This window comes from Sceloporus undulatus, chromosome 4 (genome assembly GCF_019175285.1).
Source record: "Sceloporus undulatus isolate JIND9_A2432 ecotype Alabama chromosome 4, SceUnd_v1.1, whole genome shotgun sequence".
Lineage (NCBI taxonomy): Eukaryota > Metazoa > Chordata > Lepidosauria > Squamata > Phrynosomatidae > Sceloporus > Sceloporus undulatus.
Window position 1 is genome coordinate 83,553,042 of NC_056525.1, and position 23,500 is coordinate 83,576,541.

A 23,500-nucleotide genomic window follows, 5' to 3' on the forward strand; every position below is an offset into this window, starting at 1 on the left:
CGTTTCTCTTCATCAACACATATCCTATCATCCTCTCCCTCCTCATCATCATCTCATGCACATCTCATCAGCATCATTCAGTCCCACCTTTCTCCCATTGGTGCCCATTCAGAAGAACTGCTGCCCCCAGTTAGACACTATATCTGATCTGTCTGTTATTAAGCAGAAGAGCTGGTGGCTGTGGGTCACAGGGGGCATGGTGGCATGACTTTCCAGCACAGAGAGGGAACTAAGTTTGTTAGGTGGTGGCATTAGCAGCCGCAACGAAAAGCCCACTAGAATATCTAATCTGAAAAGACTTGCAGAAAAGTAAGGTGCCAAATTTAAATTTGTAGCTTCCCTGATCATCTGAAAAGCAATCCTCTCTGGTCCTTTTATGTCTTAGAATAGTTAATCAGAACCTTCACACACCAAAATGTCTCTTAGTTGCTGTGGTTCTGAATTGCTTTAGCAAGCGGTTTTGTGTGTGTCATGTGTCACACAAGAGTGTTGACCATCCTTTGAACTAGATTTTATACCTGACTGGCAATGGTTCTTCGGGGATTGTCGGCAGGGTTGTTGTTTGTTTTTTTGAGATGGTAGGGACTGAATGTGGGACCATGCAGAGAAATGTGTTCTTGGCTTTTTTTTTTGCTTGAGCTACAGAGCATAGGTTTTAATTTTCCAAATTGTAAAAAAGCAAAATCCTATTTGATGTCAATCTGCTCAAGCATTGGCAAGAGGGGCAGTGTTTGGCTTACCCCAAGCCTCTTCCCACTGCTTTCAATCATGCCCCCACTCTAGAGGTAACCACACTATGGAGGTAGATACATGTTGTGTGCTCCATCAGGAGGCTGAGCTCTATGTAAAGCTGGCTATTTTTTCAAAGCCTTGCTGAAGTGGTCTGTGAAGCCAAGGCATGTGGGAAGTGTGGCTTTGAGATTGATACTGATCATACAGACAAAAGAAACTCTGTATATGGCTACTTTTAGCCACTAACCAGGTGCAGGTTTGCCTCCACATTTTCATGTGCAACTCCTTGATGTGTATATCTGTCTGTCTTTAAACACATTGCTGCACCAATGTCCTCTACCCTTTAGAATCCTTCTTTTTATGAAGCCACCCCTCTGGAGCTTTCATCTTGGCCTGCTAGTTTAACACATTGTACTGAGCTTCTAATCCAGAGAGGCTGCTTCTGCCAGGGATTGCTTCAGGATGTTCCCTTGCCTCTTTCATTCCCACCCCCACCCCCAAAAACCGATTTGCATGCTACCATTGCTAGGCCAGGAAAGAATAGAAACGGGCGAAAGCAAGCCCACCCACCCACCCCCTTCCAACAATACGTAGGGGGGCTTTGTGCATAAATATCCAATCTCTTGCAGTGGACATGGACGTGCGTGACTTCTTAGGAATGTTGCAACCATGAAATGAAGTTGCATTTCCTGCCCACATTGTAGAAGGCTGTTGCCTGATCCTGCCACACACTGAAATCAAGAAAAATGGAAAAAAGGCCCATTAGGAATGCCTAATTCCTGTTAGGGAATATAAGAGTCTCGCCGGTGCAGTGGTATCTCTAGGATTTTTGGTTGTCCACTGGTTTTTTAATATCTTTCTCTGCAGGGGGGGCAGACAATGCACTTGACATTCAAAATCAGGACTGATTCCTGCTTGGCTTAGACCAGTATTTCAATGGATTGACGATCAAGAGCATTCTGTCCCTTCTAATCACACCCTGTGTTAACCACCAGGATCCCATCGCTGAACAGGATTTGTTACTTCAGGGGAAGTGTAACTGATTAATAGTTATCAGATATGCTTTAAAAGGAGAAATGCTTGTACAAAGACGGAAACAATTAGGAACCTGTTCCCTTAAGAGTCCTGTTTATGTCACGACATACATTCAAGGAGGGGGCAATTTATATATGGACACAAGGTGATGTCACGTTTTTTCCCCTCCCTCTGTTTCCTATCATTACAATGTCCTCATTTTAAAGCCAGAATTTCCGAGACACTGAGACCATGTTTGCTTATAACCTCCAGTATCCGCGTGCTTCTCGCGTGAAGGGGGAAAATCAGCCTCCACCACCAGCCTTCGGCCTTAATTATACAGCTTGTCTAGTTAACCAGCTTGTCACTTTCCGCTTTCTCCGTATGTTCATATTGAAAAGTCCAGTTCTGGTCATTGTCGGAGCTTGCCTTTCCTGAGGGCAAGATAAACAAAACGCCATATCTTCGAGACTGTCCAAAACACTCTGTTGAATTATGCTCAGGCAGGGGAAAACGTAGCTGCTTGTACATCTTCCCATTCTTATTCCAAGGCAATAGCATTGTCTTTACATCTTTTCCAGCTTCGCCAGGGAACGTCTATCCAGTTGGTTTTTGGTCGAATGCGGTTTTTAAGGGCATCCTAGGCTTTCTGCGGAAGTTGCTAAACCTAGGCTCCAGAGTGGAAACGACTCAAGTGAGTAGTAGACAGCTCCCAGGGGCAGTATTGTTAGCTATATGTAACGTAACAATTGTCGATAGGGGCCTGCTTAGCATGCAGGATTGAATGAAACGTTCACTTACTGTTGCGGCAAGAAGCCCCCCTCCCAAAAAGAAGAAGCCTTACTGTTTACTGAGTAAGCAAACAAACAAACAGAAAAGTTTCGTTTTGCACTCACTCTGATTTAGCCTGTCTGTAGGTCAATTGATTCTCGACCTTGGGTACACCAGATTTTTTTGGACTCCTCTCATTAGGACTATCAGCAAATGTAGTGGCACCTCCCTGTCGTTCAGGGTATTCCTAGGCTTTTTATAGCCTATGCCAGTCAACAGTCTTTGCCTATAACAGTCCTATAAAACACATGTCTGACTTCTGCCTTTGGAATCCCTTGGGCGCACTCCATTAGCCCATTGCATGTTTGCTATGTGACTCCTAGTGCCTCTGCTTTTTCCTGAAGCCTGGCTGGCACCAACTCTGTGTTTCGCTGTCCCCATATATGAAGTCCAGCATGGCAGTGCAGGCATTTTTAAAAACTGAAGGACGAATCAGAATGCACATACAAAGTCATCAATGGCCAACCAGTAGGTTGGTTTACATCCAGAAGATGAATTTTAGAAGCTTTTACAATGTTTTCCTTTGGAGTAATACCAGGATTGTAGTCATAGGTTTTCGAATAGGTAAAGGTGTGAAAGACTATTTTCAGGATCAACGGCATGTCTTTGAAGGTTGCGGAAAACGTGCGAATTGACGGAATATTTTCTTTGTTCCTTGGGGTAAGTTGCCGTGGGACTCCCTGTGAAACACAAAACTGCAAGCGTCACCAGTTTTTATGTTTTACCGAAGTCTTTGATGTTGATATCACACATGCTCTTAACAGAGGCTACCTAGTCCGGTGTGACTCCTCGAGCTGCCTCCTGTGCATGCTGGGATTGGCAGGAGTTTTAAGGAGGGGTATTAGAATTCTCAGGCAGAGAAGTTCAGCGCCTTACAAACTGCCAATCCCAGCATGCACACGAGGCTGCTAGAGGCGTCACACTGGAATGGTAGCTCTTTAAGAGCCATAGTGCTGATAACACATCTTTGTACAAGACTGGTAAACGATTCGATAAGATGAGTTCACATTGTACATTTCCATTCAAACAGAACTGCACACATTGCATTCGCTCCATCCATGCGTATCATATCTTGAATAGGCCCTGTCGTGTGTGCTGTGTATGGTGTCGTGGTAGGGGCGGATCATGCACTGCAAGTTCAGTCCTATGGGGGCTGTGTGTTATTCAGTTATCAGCATTTATTAGTCATTGAATCGCAACATCTGTTGTTAGTTCCCCCCTTTCTGCCTGTTTGAAAAACCAAACTTAAGTGGCTCTATCTATTGCTAGGAAATTTGATTACAGTAATTATGGTGACTACTATTGCACACAAATTTAATGTACGTTAGATTCGCGGTTACGTTTGAAATGTGATGGTAGGTATTTCAATTCATTTGAAGTCCCTACTTTAGCCCATGGGGTTACTCCCTGTAACTACTGTTCGATTCCAGAGGCTTACCCTCTGGTAGCTTAGGAGCCGCACAAAGGATCAGGAATATCAGCATACGCAGTCCATTGTTTGTTGATACATGTTGCATAGATCATGCCAGTTTGGGAAGGGACCACAACAGGCCATCCAATCTAAGAACACCTGTCCGCAGGGTGACATGCGAAAATTCAACGAAAGTAACTCCTGAAAATGTACATCCAGGAACCTCTTTTGAAAGCACTATTAAAGATGGAGGAGGCCATCACACTCTAGAACAGCCAATCTGCTACGCGTGTTGAAACAGCGTTACAGTAAAGAATGTTCGTTCCTAAGACTCGAATGTTGATCTTGTTTGAAGCAGAAATGCCTCTTTGAATCCATTGGTCCCCCACTTCCCGTTTCTTGGGACACTGTGCTTTGGTCATATTTTCATGCCTTGGTGATAGTTTACTATATGTTTAATATCCCCTCCCCCCCCCCCCCATACTGAAAAGGTATGACGGTCTCAACTGGAATGGTCATGTCCGCTTTGGTTTTGTTTTGCCTTCCAGGGACCCAGTGTCTTTGAGTTGGGTAGATCCCCAAAGGCCAACAGTGCTCTGTATGCATTGGACACATTGTTTTCACCTCAGTCTTTGTGAACACAGGAAGATAGCATGGGGGTGAGTTGCCTGTTCAGTTGGCATCTAGTTGGGGGGTCTGTCTTAACAGAGTGACATAGCAGCTTTTTTTGAATGTCCTCAGGGACAATTCGTAAGGGAAAGCTCCCTTGGACACTCTTCTTGCAGCTAGAAAATGTAAATGCCAGGCAAAGCTCATTTTAGTCTGAAGGTATATGCAAGCTTGATGGAAAGAGGGTCAGAATCAAAAGGGCTGTTACAGAAGATGTTAAGGTTTCACCAAAATCGGAAATTAAAATGCCATGTGAAATGAATATAGGTCCATTTCAATCCAGTGGCCTCAGCAACAGAATGTGCTATGAAACGTATCCACACTGTTTTTTGCTCTGTAGCCAACAATGGCGCCTACAAAGACAATCCAGAAGGTGGCATAGAGAGTGCACACTCTTTCCTTTAAACCAACGTCTGTCCACCTGACAACAGTGGGAGCTGCTAGCTTCTATGTCATTGTCATAGTGACTTCGTGGCTTTAGCAGGAACGTTAACAGAGGCAATTGTAAGGTGGTGCGATCCTATTTTGAAAGGTATACAATTCAGCATGTTGGGTGTAGCACCTTTAAGGTTCTGATTTAAACCTGGAGCCAAGCCACCTTGTTTCTCCAGGGAATGCACAAATGCCTTTTGAAAATCTTGAACATATATATGTCAGTGAATGGGGTTCAGAACTATAGGTATTAGGATTAGACATTGCACTTCTCCTTTTGAAAGGCCGGGCATCATGAACAACAACCCAAATCGCAAGATCTACTTGTGCATGTGATAAATTTCACTGCACAATCATTTTGATTCTAGGAAAACAAATCTGGGTTTGGGCAATCATAGTTTGTTTTAGGGCGTCTCTACAATTGCCAAAGTACTCCCTGGGGCTGCCCCGGGAGTGTTCTGGTCTCCACATTCCCTGAATTGCCCCCTTTACCTGCTGTTTCCCTCAAGTTGGTCTGCTGATGCACAATGAGGTTGGACGCCTGATCTGAGAGCAACTTGTGCCTGTGGTGGTGTACTAGCTAGCTTGCAGGGGCACAGTGGCCAGCCAATGCCACTGTTGCAGGCACGATTGCTCTGATGTCAGAACAAGGCTGTTCTTAGACAAGCCCAGAGCGAGTTTGCACAATAATCATAATAATATAATAATAATAATAATAAATAATAATAATAATATTTATTTATATCCGCCTCTTCTGCTTGGTGATCGAGGCGGGTAACAGCAAAAATTTATACAATATAGAACATATAAACAAACAAAACAAGCTTCATTTATATACTGCTTCATACCACCTAAGCAGTGTCTAAGCGGTTTTACAACTGTAAGCTAATTTTCCCCAACAATCGGGGTACTCATTTTACGGACCTCGGAAGGATGCACAGCCGAGGTCGAGCTTGAGCCCTTTTCCTGGTCTTGCACTCGCAACCTTATGGTTTGAGTGAGTGGCTGCAGTACGGCATTTACACCACTGCACACCAGGGTTCCAATAAAAACAACAAGCCCCACAAGACCCCAGCCCACCCCTCCCTCCCAAGTATAAAAATGTTAAAATAAAACCTGGTAAAAAATACATAACAACCATGAATAAGAAAAAATAATAAAAGAGGGATTCTTCAATTGGTTCTGGCACATTATCATTGGGGCCGGGCCTTCTGGAAGAGAAAGGTTTTTTGTTGCCTTTTTAAAAGCCTCAAGTGAGGATAATTGGCGAATCCTCGTCCGCAGGTGTTATTCCAAGTTTTTGGAGCGGTGACAGAGAAGGATCTCTAGAGGTCACTGCCAGTCTGGTCTTTTCTAGATTGTAAGAGGTTTTTCCCAGAGGATTGGAGTGTACGGGAAGGATTGTATGGGAGGAGGCATTCCTTCAAGTAGACTGGACCCAGGCCCATGTTTGGGCTTTATAGGTGATAACCAACACCTTGTTACTGTGTCCGGAAGCTAATTAGGCAGCCAATGTGTGATTTACAATAATAGGTGTAATATGGTTGAACTTGGATTTTCCCAGCGACCAGTCTGGCTGCCATATTTTGTATTCAATTGGAGCTTCCGGACGTGGCCACAAGGTACCCCCATGTAGAGCACATTGCAGAAATCAAGATGAGAGGATACTAGGCAGCATGTCCGACACATTTCTAGTTGCGTGCTGCTCCAGGTAGGGGCACAATGGCGTATCAAGCACTCCTGGGCTGTCGCATCAATCTGAGAAGACAGTTGAAGCGACGCCTCCAGGAGCATTCCCCAAGTCGCTGCGGTCAGTTTTCAGGGGAAGTGTGACCCCATCTAGCACTGGCAAACATATTTCCTACCTGGATTGGGGTGTTACCTATCCTGAACTACCTCTGTTTTATTTGGATTCAGCTTAAGTCTATTTTCCCTCATCCGATCCATTTGCAACTTCAGGCAGTTACTTCAGGGGAGGATGCCCTCCTTACTCCACTGAACACATCCAGAATAGAAAACAATTTGGGTGTCCTCAGCCTTATACTGATACACCCCACCCCATGTCTCTGGATGATCTCACCCAGTGGCTTCATGTAAATGTTAAACGACATTCCCGTCTCCCTCCATGCGTCACCATGAGGTAGAAAATCAGTGTCTATCAGTAATTTGAGTTGTATATTAGTATGTAACTGAATTAGACAGAATTGGATCTTATTTCTCAACCCTAGGACCAATAGATGTCATACAATTAACTACAACGCAGTAGGGGAGATAGAAGTATAAACAATTCCTCAGATGGGGCATAAGGAGTTATGAAGTCCCGGGTTGTCTGGGGGGGGGGGGGAGACACGATGAATTCATGTTTTCATCCAGAGCGTAGCCAGATTGATGAAATTAAAAGGGTCCAGTATCAGGCCCTTGCCCTCCAACCTTCGGCATGCCGGCTCGGCGAGCTGCACGGTGCCGAGAATTTTTATAAGCGCCCCGTGCTGTTCCTCTCTCTCCCACACTGACGGGAGGGCGTTCAAGAGCTGATGATTAAAGGGGTGCTGGTGTTCAGACACCTGCCCTCCCAACCTCTAGGAGCATAGAATCATAGAATCATAGAGTTGGAAGAGACCGCACGGGCCATCCCAGTCAACCCCCTGCCATGCAGGAATCCAATCAAAGCATCCCCAACAGATGGCCATCTAGCCTCTGCTTAAAGACCTCCAAGGAAGGAGACTCCACTACACTCCAGGGAGTGTTTGTTCCACTGTCGAAACGCCCTTACTGTCCGGAAGTTCTTCCTAATGTTGAGTGGAATCTCTTTCCTGTAGCTTGCATCCATTGTTCGGGTCCTGTTCTCTGGAGCATCAGAAAACAAGCCTGCTTCCTCCTCAATATGACATGCTTTCCAATATTTAAACAGGGCTATCATATTTAAATATTGAAAGGATGATCATATTGAGGGGGAGCATGCTTGTTTTCTGTCTGTTGATGGATTTCCGGAACGCAAGCTTGTCAGGGATGCTTCAGATGCCCATTTGCCGTCCTTTGTCACTGTTGTTTTATTCTGGGTTGTTGTCTGGCAAACCTGGAGGCAAAACATAAGGTTTAAACCTGTGGGATAGGGGGGTGGGAACTCCAATTGGGTCGGGCATTCTGTAACCAGCTCATGCCTGATTAGGGGTTTTGGGGTCCTAGTGCCGACAGCCCAGGGACATTCAAGTAGCGGATAAATGTAGACAAGCCCCTTGATGGTGCTGCTCTCCCTCTGAAAGACTATGTTCATAGCTTGGTGGATGCTCTTTTCTTGCTCCTGAAAATCCAGTTGCTGTGTAGGCCAGGAACACCTTGCCTAGCTTTGGCTGGTCACCGCTGTGCCTTTCTTGGGGAAGGCAGATCGGCCCACAGTGGTTCATGTCTTAATTACCTCTCCATTAGACTACTGTGTGGTTGGCTCTAATGGAACTCAAGTCCCATTGTTTCCATGGCGGTGTGACATGCATGACCTTGTCGGTGTGTCTGCATGCTGAGCCGGACATTGGGGAGAAGGGAGGCAGGACCATGTGTGAATGCTCCAATCATGGATGGCAATCCCGTGGAACAGGAGACCTGTCTGTAATGTGTTCTATGTGGGGGACTACCCTTGTAAAAGTGTGTCGAAGCTGCGACATAACACAAATGCAGCAGGCAGACTAATGTCAGGTGTACATTTTAGAGATTCAAGATTCATAAAATGGTTCTGAAGGTGTCCTTAATAAGTTCCGGTGAGTAAGCTCGCCGAAAGAGATCCGTCTTAAGTCCCTGTTAAACGCCTCCAGGAGGTACATAAGACTGATCTCTTCCCGAAGACGTTCCACAATTTCGGAGGCAGCTGTCGTGAGGCTCTCTGAAGTCAATATGAGCCTAGTGATTGATCAATCAATCCTAAAAGGAGTTCCCTTCATAACCAAACAAAAAGTAACAAATAACAAAGCCATTTACAAAAATATATTTGAAAATGGATTGTTGATGCTGATGTTAATTGCTTGAGGAGCAGAGAGGTTTGAGTTAAATGGCAGATTTCCCCCTTTTAAAAGTAAATTTCAAAGCTCTGATTATATTTCCATAGCTACTAATACCGGACGTCTCAGAATCACCCCCAAACTTGGTTTAGCAAAGAAAAGACTGTAATATGTTGACGTCACAGAATACAAATGAAGCCAATTAGGGTGAAGACAATGTTTGATTGTTCAGGAAGGACTGTGATACCTTTTGTAATAAGACTGCTTGTTTCAAAGTTATTGAATGCCTTTGTGAAAAGTGTGTCTGTCTCTTCCTTTTGCCCTTTCAGCATAGGTCTACTTACAAAAATTACCATTCGGCTGCTGTGTAACCAAAAGGATGGTAGTTGTCTGGTGGCTTTAACCATAGCCCATTTTATGCTACACAACTATAGCACTATGATTGCACTTATTGCAGTGGTTCCTTTTTTAAGGAATTTTGTAGTTTTTGTGTGGTATTTAGAATTCTCTGCTGAATTGCTCTACTACCTCCCTAAACTACAGATCCTGGGATTCTGTAGGATACAGCCATGAACCTTTTCATACTACACAATTATAGTGCTATATTTCACCTTGACTGCCATGGCAGTATCCTGTGGAATCCTGGGGGTTGTAGTTTGGTGAGATAAAAAAACTCTTTAGCTGGAATTCAGAATGCCCTCCTGTGGAACTGTAAATCCCAGGATTCCATTGGATGTTTCCATGCCAGTTAAAATAGAATCATGGTGCTATAATTATGTAGTGTGAAAGGCCCCCCAATAATTGATCCAAGTATCCCCCCCCCTGTTTTCCTAGATTTCTCAGTGACAGGTGAGAGGTGATACCCTTTAGCCATAAATTATTTCCCCTCTAAGCAGGATCTATGGGGTGAGTCTTTGAGGCAGTAACTTTGTGGCTTGTAGTCCTGAATCTACTCCATGATTTAGAAAGGTTATGTAAAAGTGCTCTTGGTAGATAAGTGTGTCATTTGAAAGTGTAACCCCCTTTTTTGTCCTAACAAACTCTTGTACTTTGCCTATTGTATTTGTGCAGAGGAATGCAGCAAAATTCATAAGAATCATATTGCTTAGGTAAGATAAAAACTTTAAAGATGAAAGATAGCTGGCTAGTATATGTAAATGGCCAAGTAGCTGCTAAATATAAATTTTCTTGGCTTACCACTTGTGCAAAGACATAGGAAATGGCTCAGAATTGGATCGTGAGCTTGAGCGAAGAGGATGCCAGTTAACATGCAGTTGAAAGTGACAAGTTTCAATCAGCACTGTGGAATTCTTGTAGCATGTCTCTATTGCTAAACAGCAGCTAAAGCATATTGACTTTTCTACACTGATCAATGGTTGGCAGAGGAACTGGAAATGATTTAGCTGCAGGATGGTGAGAACTGCCTAACTTAGCAAAACAAACAACAGAAACACCAACCAAACAGTACAGCATATTTCCAAATGCAGCTAAATATATAAACAAAGCAAACCTGGAAGTACAGGGGAAAATGGAGTCTGTCCAAAAGGTTGGGCTATTGATGAACTCAGAAAAAGAGAGGTTTTTAATGGACAGAAATACCGAGGAGCTTGATATGTGAGGAAGCTACTGCTGGACCAGGAAGAGGAGGAATTCAGGAACAACATTCTAGACGTTGGCATCCCTCAGTTAACAAACCCTCTGATAAAAAAGCTCCTTTTTAGAGTCTTTTTCTGCTTACCCAGCACCCACCTTTCCTGCTCATCCTCTGTTGAGTTGAAAGTTTTTAAAAAGCAATGTGGGCAGTGGGAACATGTTAAAGGATAGCAGATAGGCTTTACCTCACCAGCTACACCCACCTTGTTAAAAAATAAAACCATAGATCTGTAACTTTGACCACTAAAATGGAAATAAGAAAAGAAGCCAGTAAAATTCAAAGAGATAGCTGTGTCAGTCTGTAGAATCAGTCTGTAGAGAGATCTTGTAGCACCTTTGAGACTAACAAAAAAGAAGAAGAAGAAGTTGGCAGCATGAGCTTTCCTAGACTTAAGAGCCTGTAGAGACAGGCCATAATAAAGCTGCTTCAGGTCACTTTGAAGGCATGCTGTTTAAATGGCACAAGCTTCTTAAGAGACTGGAAGCTGCGCTCTTAAGAGGCCAGAAGCTTTGGCGCAGCTTCTGGTCTCTTAGGACGCATGCAGCATTTAAACAGCATACCTCCAAAGTGACCTGAAGCAGCTTTATTTTGACCTGTCTGTATCAGCTCTTAAGTCTACTTCCTCAGATACATTTGAAAAGAAGCTGGTTTAAAGAGGGGGGAAAAACACACTTCTCAATTCATTTTGGAAGATGTTTCAAGTAATTTCAGGAAGGTTCAAAATGTTTTGTTAACTTATGCAAGGGTTAACTGACCTGGTTGTTTCATTTCACTGGTGCATATTGTTATTTTTGAATAGGAAGCTGCTTTTCTTTTTTTGTCAAGAAAATTTTGTCAAAATGTTTTTCTTCACATTAAGGTCCTCTTCATTTCAATGAGCGATTTGAAAATCTAAATTGATGTAATATTAGAAACTGAAGGCCTTTAAAAATCCTAGGCTTAGTACCTTGGAATTTTTGGATAGGTGTAAGGTAAGATTTTTATTTTATCACCAACCTACACTTTACACTGAATTTTATAGATGTGTCATACATAACTTAATCCAACATGAGTCCACTAGAGTTTTAGGATCTTCTGGAGAAGTCCTCCCCTCTGTCCCACTACCTTCTCAGGCTCCTTTAGTGGGAACAAGGGAAAGGGACCTTCTTGGTGGCTGCTCTCTGACTTTGGAATTCCCTTTCTAGGGAGCCCAAGATAGCTCTGTCCTTGCTCTTCTTCTGTCAGCAAGTTAAAACATTTTATGCCTTCAGGCTTTTGGAAACTGGCTAGTATGGGGTTTTAGTGCTGTGTGATGCTGTTTGTATGGTTTGTATATAGTTTTTAATTAATTTTAATGTTGGATAATGCGTTGGATAAGGAAAAGCAATCTAAAGTTGAATCCAGGCAAGACAGAAGTGCTTACTTTCAATGGACCTAACTTGGGTTTGGAAATGTGTCAGCTGGTCCCCCAGGATGAGGTTACACTCCCCATGAAAGACTGTGTTTACAGCCTGGTAGTGCTTCTGGATCCATCACTCCAAATGACAGCTCAGATAGATGGGAGGTACAGGAGTGCTTGCTATCAGCTTTGATTGTTATGCCAGATGTGCCCCTTCCTAGAACTGGACAACCTAAAGATAGTTGTGTATGTGCTGGTAGCCTCAAGGCTGGACTTCTGAATCCAGTGTACATTGGGCTACCTCTGTACAAAGTTTAGAAGCTTCATTTAGTTCAAAATATGGCAGCCAGATTGGTCAGTGGTACATCTAGAAGCGATCACATTACACCAATATTAAAATCACTCCACTGGCTGACAATTAGTTTCTGGGCAAGGTACAAAGTGTTGGTTATTACCTTAAAACCCTATATAGTTTGAGACCAGGTTACCTATGGGATCACATCCACCAGTATAATCTGTCCCTTGCACTCTGTCTGATGGATCTATCCAGATGATTTTTAAATTATTAATTTTAAACTATGGACTGATTGTTTTAATGCCTTATATGTTCTTTTAAATGGATGCTATGTGTCTTAAGTGGTTTTTGTATTTTTACTGATATGTTGCTCTTCCTACTTTGATCCACGGGGAGAGGCAAGTAAGAAATAACAACAACAACAACTTGCCTAATTCCTTTAAAATAACCTTTATCTTTATGCTTTTATGGATGCTTTTAAATAGTTTCAATCTGTACTGTTTTAAAATATGTTGTTAGATGCCTTGAATCTCATTTCTGAGAGAAAGGCAAGATATAAATGAAGAAAATAAATAAACAAATATTTTATAGGATTGCTCTCTCATATGAATGGATAGATTGTTCCTAGTAGAAGAGTTTGCACACAATTTTCAGGAAGAAATTACCATTTAAAATAGCAATTTTCTCTTTTAATTTCCTAATAAGAGTAATATGGTGTGTTTCTAACAGTTCTTTAAGTTGTAAAAAGGAAAAAGGATTTTAGGTTAGTAACCTGATCTATTTGAATAGTAGATGAGTCATTTGGAATGATCATATGCTCATGTATCTGTTAAAGGGTGCTCTGAATATGAAGTTTCTTCCAGTATTCATGAAATGTAGATTTAATCTGTCCCCTTGCACCACTTCATTAAAAAAACTCCAGGCCTCTGAAAACCTTACCTTTCTGACAGTTAAAACTCAGCTCATACAATTAAAAGGGTCTCATGGAGAAGGGCTCTCCTGCTTATATCCATAAGGAATCATGTATTGCCAATCAGACCTCACTTCCACTACTTTTAAACCGGATCGCAAATCGGTTTGAACCAGTTTAAATTACCATGGTTCACACTTGAACTGAATCGCTGAAGCAATTTGGAGAGGGGGGCCACACGCTAGACAAATTTAACCCGTGTCTTTTTGGATAAATCAATTCCGTGCAAGTGAGAACCAGATGTGGATCAGAATTGATTTAAATTTGCCCTTTGGCCAGCTGGAGTGGGTCCATTTTGAATTGATTCATTGGTCAATGTGCACCACAAATGGGTTATTGAAAAACTAGAGCATATCCAAAGGAGGGCAACTAAAATGGTTAAGAGTCTGGAAACTATGCCCTATGAGGAGCTGGGGATGTTTAGTCTAGAGAAGAGAAGGTTATATGATAGCCCTGTTTAAACATTTGAAAGGATGTCATATTGAGGAGGGAGCAAGCTTGTTATCTGCTGCTCCAGAGAACAGGACCCAGAACAATGGATGCAAGCTTCAGGAAAAGAGATTCCACCTCAACATTAGGAAGAACTTCCTGACAGTAAGGGCTGTTCGGCAGTGGAACAAACTCCCTCGGAGTGTAGTGGAGTCACCTTCCTTGGAGGTCTTTAAAGAGGCTGGATAGCCATCTGTTGGGGATGCTTTGATTGAAATTTCCTGCATGGCAGAATGGAGTTGGATTAGATGGTCCTTGTGGTCTCTTCCAACTCTATGATTCTATGATTTTGCAAAAAGAAAATGCAATTGGGGCAAATGTAGTGTGAACCATGTTCCACTGCCAAACCGATCCATTCAGATCGCAAAGCAAATGCTAGCTCAGTATGAGATGCCCGTATATTGTGGCCTTTCCTTCCTGCCAGCAAATTTCTCTGCATGAAGAAAAGTAGAGCAGGAAAATACTTTAATGAAGATTATGTCATGGCCCTAATTTGTTTACTGACAACGAGCCCCCTTTCTGAAAGAAAGTAAATAATTCTTCTGAGAATCTAAAGCTCAAAATAGCAGATGCTATACAAAGCCCTTGGGGTGTACCAAATCAGGGAGTTACCCTAAGCCAGGGTGCCCCCTTTTTATGTGTTTATGGCTTAGAAGAGTCACTGAACCTCAGTGGCTGTTGAGCGCTTAACCCTCTCAGCAAATCCTAGCTTTTGTGTTTCAGCTAAGCAAATAATTGCTTCTCATGTCAAGCTTAGGTGAAAGGGGAGTGTGTTTTAACAGCAATGGAATGAGGAATGCCTTATATTTAGGAGGGGTGTAGCAGAGAAGAGTTCCATTTCAAGGCAAAAGAAGTCAGGAGTACTGACTGTGTTAATTTCCCCATCTCCCCCCCCCCCCCCCTTGGCAAGCCCCTGCCACTGCTGTTCTTGCCATGAAAATAGTTCTCAGCCTCTAATAAGGACATGTATCTCAATGCACTGCACAATGTAAAACACATAGGACCTTACCACACAGGGATTTTTTGAGCACAGAAGTAGGGTCAGTTCACATTGGCTGATGTATATTCACGTCATATCGCATCGTTCATTCACACCCGCGCTCTCTGAATACGCTTTGCCGATTCGTATTTGCGTCATATCGCATTGTTGTTTCACACCTGGGCGGTCTTCCGAATTGAGGTTTTGCGAATCGGCCAATGCGTATTCAGGCAAAGTGAGGCAAGTGCAGATTGGATTACCACACCAGCCCAATACAGTGTGTATTGGCCGATTCGCATGGGCAGCCTTGCGCATGCTCTGTGGAGCTCTGAACAGGGCGCAACATTTTTAACTTCCGGGGTGAAGAATGAGGTCACTGTTTAGCGCGTAATATTGCAAGAATTGCTGCCTTTAGCCACTTACGAAAGGGGTATGCACCATCTGTATATGTGTGTGTATACAACAGCAACAACAAATCATATTCTATACATATCAGCCTGATTGATGGTATAGAAATAATAATAATTATTATTGTTATTAAAAATAAAAATGAACAGAAAATATGATACTAAGCTTTACTAGACAAAGTGAGCTAAGAAGGTAGAGCAAATGATATACACTTATTTTTGTTATATACTATGCAGATGTGAAATGAAGGTAGAGCTATACAGTAATTTTGATTGTAAGATTAAAAATGTAACTTCAAAAATAGCCAGGTTGGGGTGAAAGGAAGTCAATATACTTATGTTGATGGATTTTAAAAGAAAAGAGAGAGAGAGGAGAGTGATGGCAGCATGTTAATTAGTTTGTTTGGCTGTTAATGAGAATGTGCAAAGGCAAGATTGTTGATGGAGTATTTGTGTAATGAATAAAATCAATCTAAAAGGAAAAAGGGAAAAAAAAAGAAAGAAGGCAGGTGTGTAGGGCTGTCCGGGGAGAGGAGGACACTTGCTGACTGTTTGCTTTGTTCTCTCTCCCCCCCCCCTTCCCCCTTCCTTCCTTCCTTCCTCCCTCTCATTTTCTTTTCTTCCTACTTTCCTTCCTCTCTCCTTTCTTTCTTTCTTTTTCTTTCTGTGTTTCTCTCTCCCTTCTTCTCTCTCTCTTTTTTCTTTCTTTTCCTGTTCTTTTCTTCTCTCTCTCTCCCTCCTTTCCTTCTCTCTCTCTCTTTCTTTTCCTTCCTTCTTTCTTTCCTCCTCTCTCTCCTTCCTTCCTTCCTTCCTTCCTTCTTTCTTTCTTTCTTTCTTTTCTCTTCCTTCCTTCCTTCCTTCCTTCCTTCCTTCCTCTCTTTCTCTGCCCTCCCTTTTGCCCTGGCAGAGTCCCGAGGGGCCCCTCTTCCCTGATCCCAGGAGGGCCATGGCCACCCCCCGCGGGGCCACCGAGGTCCAGATGAGCCAGATGGTCCAGCCTTGCCACACCAACCACCGGGGCGAGCTCAGCATCGGGCAGCTCCTCAAGTGGGTCGACACCGCTGCCTGCCTCTCTGGTAAGAAACAGACAGAGCAGCCCCAGCAGCAGCAGCAGCAGCAGGAGGAGGGAGGGCTCTGTGGGTGGGCAGCCAGCTCAGCCAAGCCAGGCCTCCCCTGGGCTGGGGGTGCAGTGTGTGTGTGTGCAAGGCTGGCTCTTCTTAAGGTGGACCGAGGACTCCTTGCCTTCCCAGGCCAGAGGGAAGAAGCAGAAGCAGAAGAAGCAGGAGAAGAGCCTGGGGAGGAGGGGCAAGGAGCACAGAGCCAAGGGAGAACCAGGCGTCCTCCTTTTCCAGGACGCCTCCTACATTGCAGGCTTCTTGTCCTGGAGGGATGCCAAAAGGTCCTCCATTTGGTGCAGGACCAAGAAGCATGCATTTAACATTTGTAACACGTGTTTTGAGCTTCTGTTTTGTCATCCCCTACATTTTTCTTGGAAGGGCCTACAGTTTGTCCTCTTTTGTAGCAAGGCACTTGTCCTCCTTTTCCAGGACCTGTCCTACATTTCAACATTTTGTCCAGGAGGGATTCCAAAATGTCCTCCACAACAAACCAGCAGGGGTTTTATATTTCTAACAGTGGTTTAAGCTTTTATTTATTTATTGCCATGTCCAACAATTCTCTTGAAGGCCCTAAATTTTGTCCTCATTTGAAGGCAGGGCAGTTGTCCTCCATTTTAGCCTGTTTTGTCCAGGAGGAGTGGCCAAAATCCCTTCATTCTGAGAATGACTAAGGAGTGTGCATTTTATATTTATATGAGAGTTTTTAGCTTATCTTTTCCGACACCCTACATTTTTCTTGAAGGTCCTACATTTTGCGGTGCGTGATCCTCCTTTGTATTGAGCACACTCGTCCTCCTTTTCCAGGACATGCCCTCCATGTCCACCTTCTGTCCAGGAGGAATGCCAAGATGTCTTCCATTTGGAGCATGGCTCAGAAGCATGGATTTAATTTTATGTGAAAGCTTTTAGCTTTTGTTTTGTAATGCCCTACATTTTCCTAGAAGGCCCTACATTTTGCAGTGCTGGGTCCTCCTTTGTGGTTAGGACATCTGCTCACCCTTCTCAGACCAAAACCAGGGATCTGTCTTGGATTTTACTAAGCCTTCACCCTCCCTACTTTGTGGCCCACATCCACCACCAACCCATCCTGGGTCCAAAATACTGGGAATAGCAGCTTCATTTATAGCAGCGTCATTTATATACCACTTCATACTTTTTATATCCTTAGGTTTCCTAGGATCAGCAGCCTCTTTGCTGAGAATTGTGTGTGTATGTGGCTTTTTGTGGCTTGCAGCTCCCATGACAGTGAATAGTTTCCAGGTTTTGGCTCTCTCTACAGAGGAATTGTCCAAGGTGCTGAACCTGCTTGTAGGCCTAAGATTCAGGCTTTGGGTAACCCCATTCTGCTCTAAGGCTAGAGATAAAACCTGGAAGGGATTTGCTGCCCCTCTGACAAGGGAGGGCCAAAACAGACTGCAGGAATAATCCCGTTTGAGACCGCTTTAACTGCCCTGGCTCAGTCCTAGGGAATTCTGGGGACTGGTTTTGTGAGACATTTAGCCTTCTTGGTCAGAGAGCTCTGGTGCCACAACAAACCACAGTCCTCAAGATTCCCCTGAGGTGAGCTAGGGCAGTTAAAGCAGTCTCAAACTGGATTATTTCTGCAGTGCGTTTTGGCCAGGAGGCACCAGTTGCAACTGCTGTGTGGAAATCTTTTTGGCTGTTGGGAATTTGAAACTCTTGCTGGTTGTTGGCAATTCAACCAGTAGTGAGCTGTGCCCATAGATCAGGGCCATAAGCATTACATGCTGGAGGGGGGGCAGATCCAGTGGAAGCCCCACCCAAAATCCCCCCTGGTTCCCCCTGCCAGAACAGGAGCAGACTACCGTTGATCTCATTGGGCTGTGCTTGCCTTATTTGCACACATATTTATCATATTGATGACCTGGTAGAGGATGTGGAGCGCATTTGCAAGTACTGTTCCTCAACTACTTATTGAATAGTACTGCCTGCCCTCTTTATACTCAGGTCAGCCTGACTCAGAATTGCTGGCTGTGGCTCTGTGCAGGGGAAAGTGTTGGAGTAGGCAAGAGACATGAATGATTTGTTGCTCACTCCATCCATACCCTGCATCCTTGGATGTCCTCAGGTCTAGTGAAGGGTGCTGTTCCATTTTGAAATAAGATTCACCTGTTGCTCTGGAAGTCTTCTGAAATAGTGGCAGCTGGTGGCTTATGTGCCAGTTGGGCAATGATCCATCTCAGGTTTTACTGTATATAGTCGACTATAAGACTCATGTATAAGTCAAGGATATTGAGCTTCTTTGATAAAATTACTAGCTTGGTCGATGAAGGGAATGATGTGGATATAGTATATCTTGATTTCAGTAAGGCCTCTGACAAGGTTTCCCATGACATTCTTGCAAACAAGCTTATAAAATGTGGGTTAGACAAGGTAACTGTTACATGGATGTGTAATTGGTTGACTGGCTGAACCGAAAGGGTGCTCAACAATGGCACCTTTTCATCCTGGAGAGAAGTGACTAGTGGGATCCCACAGGGCTCTGTCCTGGGCCCAGTGTTATTCAACATCTTTATCAATGACCTGGATGACAGAATTGGGAGCTTACTTACCAAATTTGCAGATGACACCAAATTAGGAGGAATAGCTAATACCCCTGAGGATAGGATCAAAATTCAAAATGACCTGAATAGACTAGAAAGCTGGACCAAAGCTAACAAAATGGAATTCAACACGGAGAAATGTAGGGTACTGCACTTAGGGTAGAAAGATAAAATGCACAGATATAGGATGGGGGACAACTGGCTGAATGAAACTACATGTGAAAGGGATCTAGGAGTTCAAGTAGACCACAAGTTGAACATGAGTGAACAGTGCGATGTGGCAGCTAAAAAGGCCAATGCAATTTTAGGCTGCATCAATAGTGTCTAGATCAAGAGAAGTAATAGTGCCACTGTATTCTGATTTGGTCAGGCCCCACCTGGAATATTGTGTCCAGTTCTGGGCACCACAATTCAAAAAGGACATTGAGAAGCTGGAGCATGTCCAAAGGAGGACGGGTGAAGGGTCTGGAAACCATGTCCTATGAGGAACGACTTAGGGAGCTGGGGATGTTTAGCCTGGAGAAAAAAAGGTTAAGAGGTGATATGCTAGCCCTGTTGAAATATTTGAAGGGATGATTGAGGAGGGAGCAAGCTTGTTTTCTGCTGCTCCAGAGACTGGGACCCGGAGCAATGGATGCAAGCTGCAGGAAAAGAGATTCCACCTCAACATTAAGAGGAACTTCCTGACAGTAAGGGCTGTTAGGCAGTGGAACAAACTCCCTTGGAGTGTAGTGGAGTCTCTTTCCTTGGAGGTCTTCAAACAAAGGCTGGATGGCCATCTGTCAGGGATGCTTTGGTTTGGATTTCCTGCATGGCAGGGGGTTGGACTGGATGGCCTTTGTGATCTCTTCCAACTCTACGATTCTATGATTCAACCCTTTAATACAATTCCTCATGTTGTGGTGACCCCCAACCATAAAATTGTGGTGTCTCAGTTCCTAAGACCATTGGAAATATGAAAGGTTGAGAACCATTGATCTATAGGATAAAACAGAGGAAAACAATGCCAAACAACTTACAAAATTCCAGCAGGCATAACTGTACTCACATTAAAGGCTGGATGGATGATAGAGTAAAGTGGGGTCAGTGCTTCCAGAACAGATTATACTCTTGCCTTTCATCAGGGGATAGTTCCTTTTGTCTTTTTTACTTTTTGGTAAGAGTTAAAATATGGTACTTACATTGACCTGTGGGTAAGTCAACTCAGGTTTTGAGGGACAATTTTTTGACTGAAATTCCTACACTAATAATAAATAATAATGTTTATTTATATTTCCCACCTCTCCAAAGATCAAGGCGGGATTACAACAAATATATCCAGTAGGTTAGATTATACTGGAGTTATCCAGTGGGCAGTACCTTATTCACAAATTGGACTAAGATCCCGAATGGATTTATTGTGTAATTGACGTGGGAGCCACCATCTGCTACTGTTTTGAAAATGAAATTGGGTGCAAGAGGCTTTTATCTTCTGTTAACTGAATATCTGGGACTATTCCTGTGATAGATCCTACTCTACCTACAATTCCCCCATGCAAAGGGGACTCACAGAAGGGAATGCGGTGAGGGGTTAATGCAAGGAAAAATCAGATGGAAACTAGAAGAAAATTGTGCATAATCATAATTGTACATAAACATAATCAACTATTTGGAATTTACTTTTTTAAATCTTTCTTTCTTTCTTTCTTTCTTTCTTTCTTTCTTTCACTGCTCCCTGAATCATTTCATTTGCTATGCCGATATGAAAATTAGGTCAGTACAGATTTGTGGAGAAAGCTGAAAGTTGCCAAAAGGAAATACAGTGAGAATAAGTGCTACCATGCAACAGTTGAAATTACTTGGCTAATTCTTGCCTTAGCTAAACTACACAAAAATTCTTTTACATTAACCCAAGTACCGGCTTTTGTAATAAAAAACATTATGATACTTGTGGGTTCCTTTTCCTTGCTGTTCTTAATATTCCCAAATTCCATTTGCCCTTTGTCATGTTCATTGCCACTACACACTGAGATGATATTTTCAATTTTTCATTGAGTTACCTACCATAACAAGACCTTCACTTCTCATGTAGTCAGTTGTCTCAAACCCCATTGGTTTATATACAGAGTTAGGAATTGTCCCAGAGTATTCCTTATGCTTTCAGTAAACCACATTTGCCTTTTACGTGCTCTTTTAAACCATGTTTGGTGAGGGAGCAATTTGCAACCTTTTGGAGTTTGCATGAGTTTTCACTATCCTGGAGAATGTAGTTTCCAGATCATCTTCTAAACAAAGTGTTTATTATGCAGTTGCCACACTTTGTTTGAAGTATGTTAAGGATAGATGGGAGATACCATATTGTCTTATTGTGTTTTCTCACTTAATGCCCCTCCTGTATTTTTCTTACCACGAAAATTGATAAGATAAAACATGAATAACCCCACAATTTTTTTGGACTAATAGTACTAGGAGCCCTCCTCACTGCCTTCTGCAAACTTAGCTGTTGTTGTTAATTGTCATCAAGCCAACTTTGAGTTATGGTGACCCCATGAATGAAAGACCTCCAGGTTGTCCTGTCAACAAGAACCATGCTTAGCTCTTGCAGACTCAGGACCATGGCTACCTTGATTGTATCTGTCCATCTGGAATGTGGCCTTCCTCTTTTCCAACTGCGTTCTACCTTACCAAGCATTATTGTTTTTCTAGTGAGTTATGCCTTCTTATGATATGGCCAAAGTACAACAGTCTCAGTTTAGTCATCTTGGCCTATAGGGAAAGTTCAGGTCTTTTTTGCAGTCCACGGTATCTGCAGAACTCTTCTACAGCATCACATATCAAATAAGATTATTTTCTTCCTATCAGCTTTTTTATTGTCTTGCTTCACAACCATACATAGAAAAGGGAAATACAATGGCATGGACAATCCTAACTTTAGTATTTAATGATAAATCTTGACATTTCAGGGTCTTGTCTAGTTCCTTCATAGTCCTAGTCATCTTCTGCTTTCTTGACTGCAGTCTCCATTCTGATTAATGACTGAGCCAAGGTACTGTTTTCCATTGACTCTAGATCATATTATGAACAAGATATGTAGTATTAGTCACACAAGAATCAAGATTTATGAGGCTTTAATGAGATGTTTTGTGAAAACCTTTGTCACTGAAATTATTTTTGGAACCACAGTGTAGAACTCACAGTGATTCATCTTCAACAAGGCCTAGGGAAAAACCAGGCCCTCCGGATATTGTTGAACTTCAGTTCCTAGTACCTCTAGGCACCATAGCCAATGGTGAAGGATGCTGGGGATAGTAAGACGACTATATTGGAGAATAAATTAGATATTTTGTTGCAAATTTATTAAATTTCACACCTGGATTTTTTAAAAAAAAGATATTTTATGCCATCTGTCAAAATTTCACCTAGGTCTTCAGATGATCTCAAAACAATGCTTCAGTTGTGGGTACCTGTGGGTTTCTCTTAAACATCTTTCATACAGAAGACTGACTCAACAAATTCAACCAGATTCTCCTCACTCTCCCTGTATTCTTGTCATACCATTTGTCTTTCCAGGGTCCTGTCACTTTTTTTGGCTGTGCTTTCCTTTAAAGATGTGATTGTAGTTCCTGTGTTTATGCATTTTGCCATTTGCTTCTCATACTTTTACTTTGTTTGCCTTACCAATGTTAATTTGTTTTTCAGAGTGTTTGCTCAATTTTAATTCTTCTAATTTGGACACAGTTTCAACTTATTTTTAAAAAGATGTCTCACCTGTTATTTCCTTGACATTGCGGTCAAGGACAATGTTTCAACCACACAGGCACTCTTTTGGACTTGATGGTATTCCTTTGGTTTTGAGCTATACTCTAAAATTCTGTCTTAATGGTTTTTAATTAACCATCAAACTTCTGGAAGGTATTTCTCCCTGACATTCCACATTGCCTTCATTTTTATCTAATCTTTCTAATTTCTTTCCCTCAAACTAAATCTCATTGTGCTGGATTTTCTAGGTAATTTGTCATGCAGATTGATGTTGAGTTTAGTAGCATGTTTGCAACTCTCAGCTGTTCTTGAATGTGTACATCACTAACTAGAACCAGGGTTCTGCTCAATTTAAATTGTACAATTACTTTTAAAAGGTTTTAATTCCTCGGTTGAACTGATTTGAGCAGTTGATAAATTGAAACAAAAAGTATACAAAGCCAGGTACCTAGTAGCATTTTGGGCCTGGCCACTAGCATTTGGATTGCAGTAGAGGTCAAGAAGTCAGTTCTTTCCCCTTCTTATGCATCTGTGGAAGCAGACTTAAGTCTATGAAAGCTCATGCTGCCAACTTCTTTCTTTCATTTAGTCTCAAAGATGCTAAATATCTCTCTGGCCGGTTACAGACCGGCAGTTTAGTGCGTGTTCGCCACGCACTAGGGTTACGAAAGGGCGGTGCTTCCACACCGCCCTAACCCTAGTGCGTGGCGAACACACACTAAACAGCGGCGGCCCTTCCGCACGGCCGCCGGCGTGAGTACGTCATGGCCGCGCCGCCTCTAGACGGGGCGGCGCGTCCATGACGTAGTAGCTCCGCGCCAGGGCGCTTA

General features: G+C 42.9%; 1 protein-coding gene across 1 annotated transcript in view; it reads left to right on the forward strand.

Moving 5' to 3' along the window:
* Nucleotides 1–23,500, forward strand: part of ACOT11 (acyl-CoA thioesterase 11) — a 166,898-nt gene that overhangs the window by 97,388 nt on the left and 46,010 nt on the right. The window contains exon 3 of the mRNA XM_042462605.1: nt 16,158–16,326. Coding sequence (XP_042318539.1) covers nt 16,158–16,326 — 169 coding nt within the window. The remainder of the gene's footprint in view (nt 1–16,157; nt 16,327–23,500) is intronic.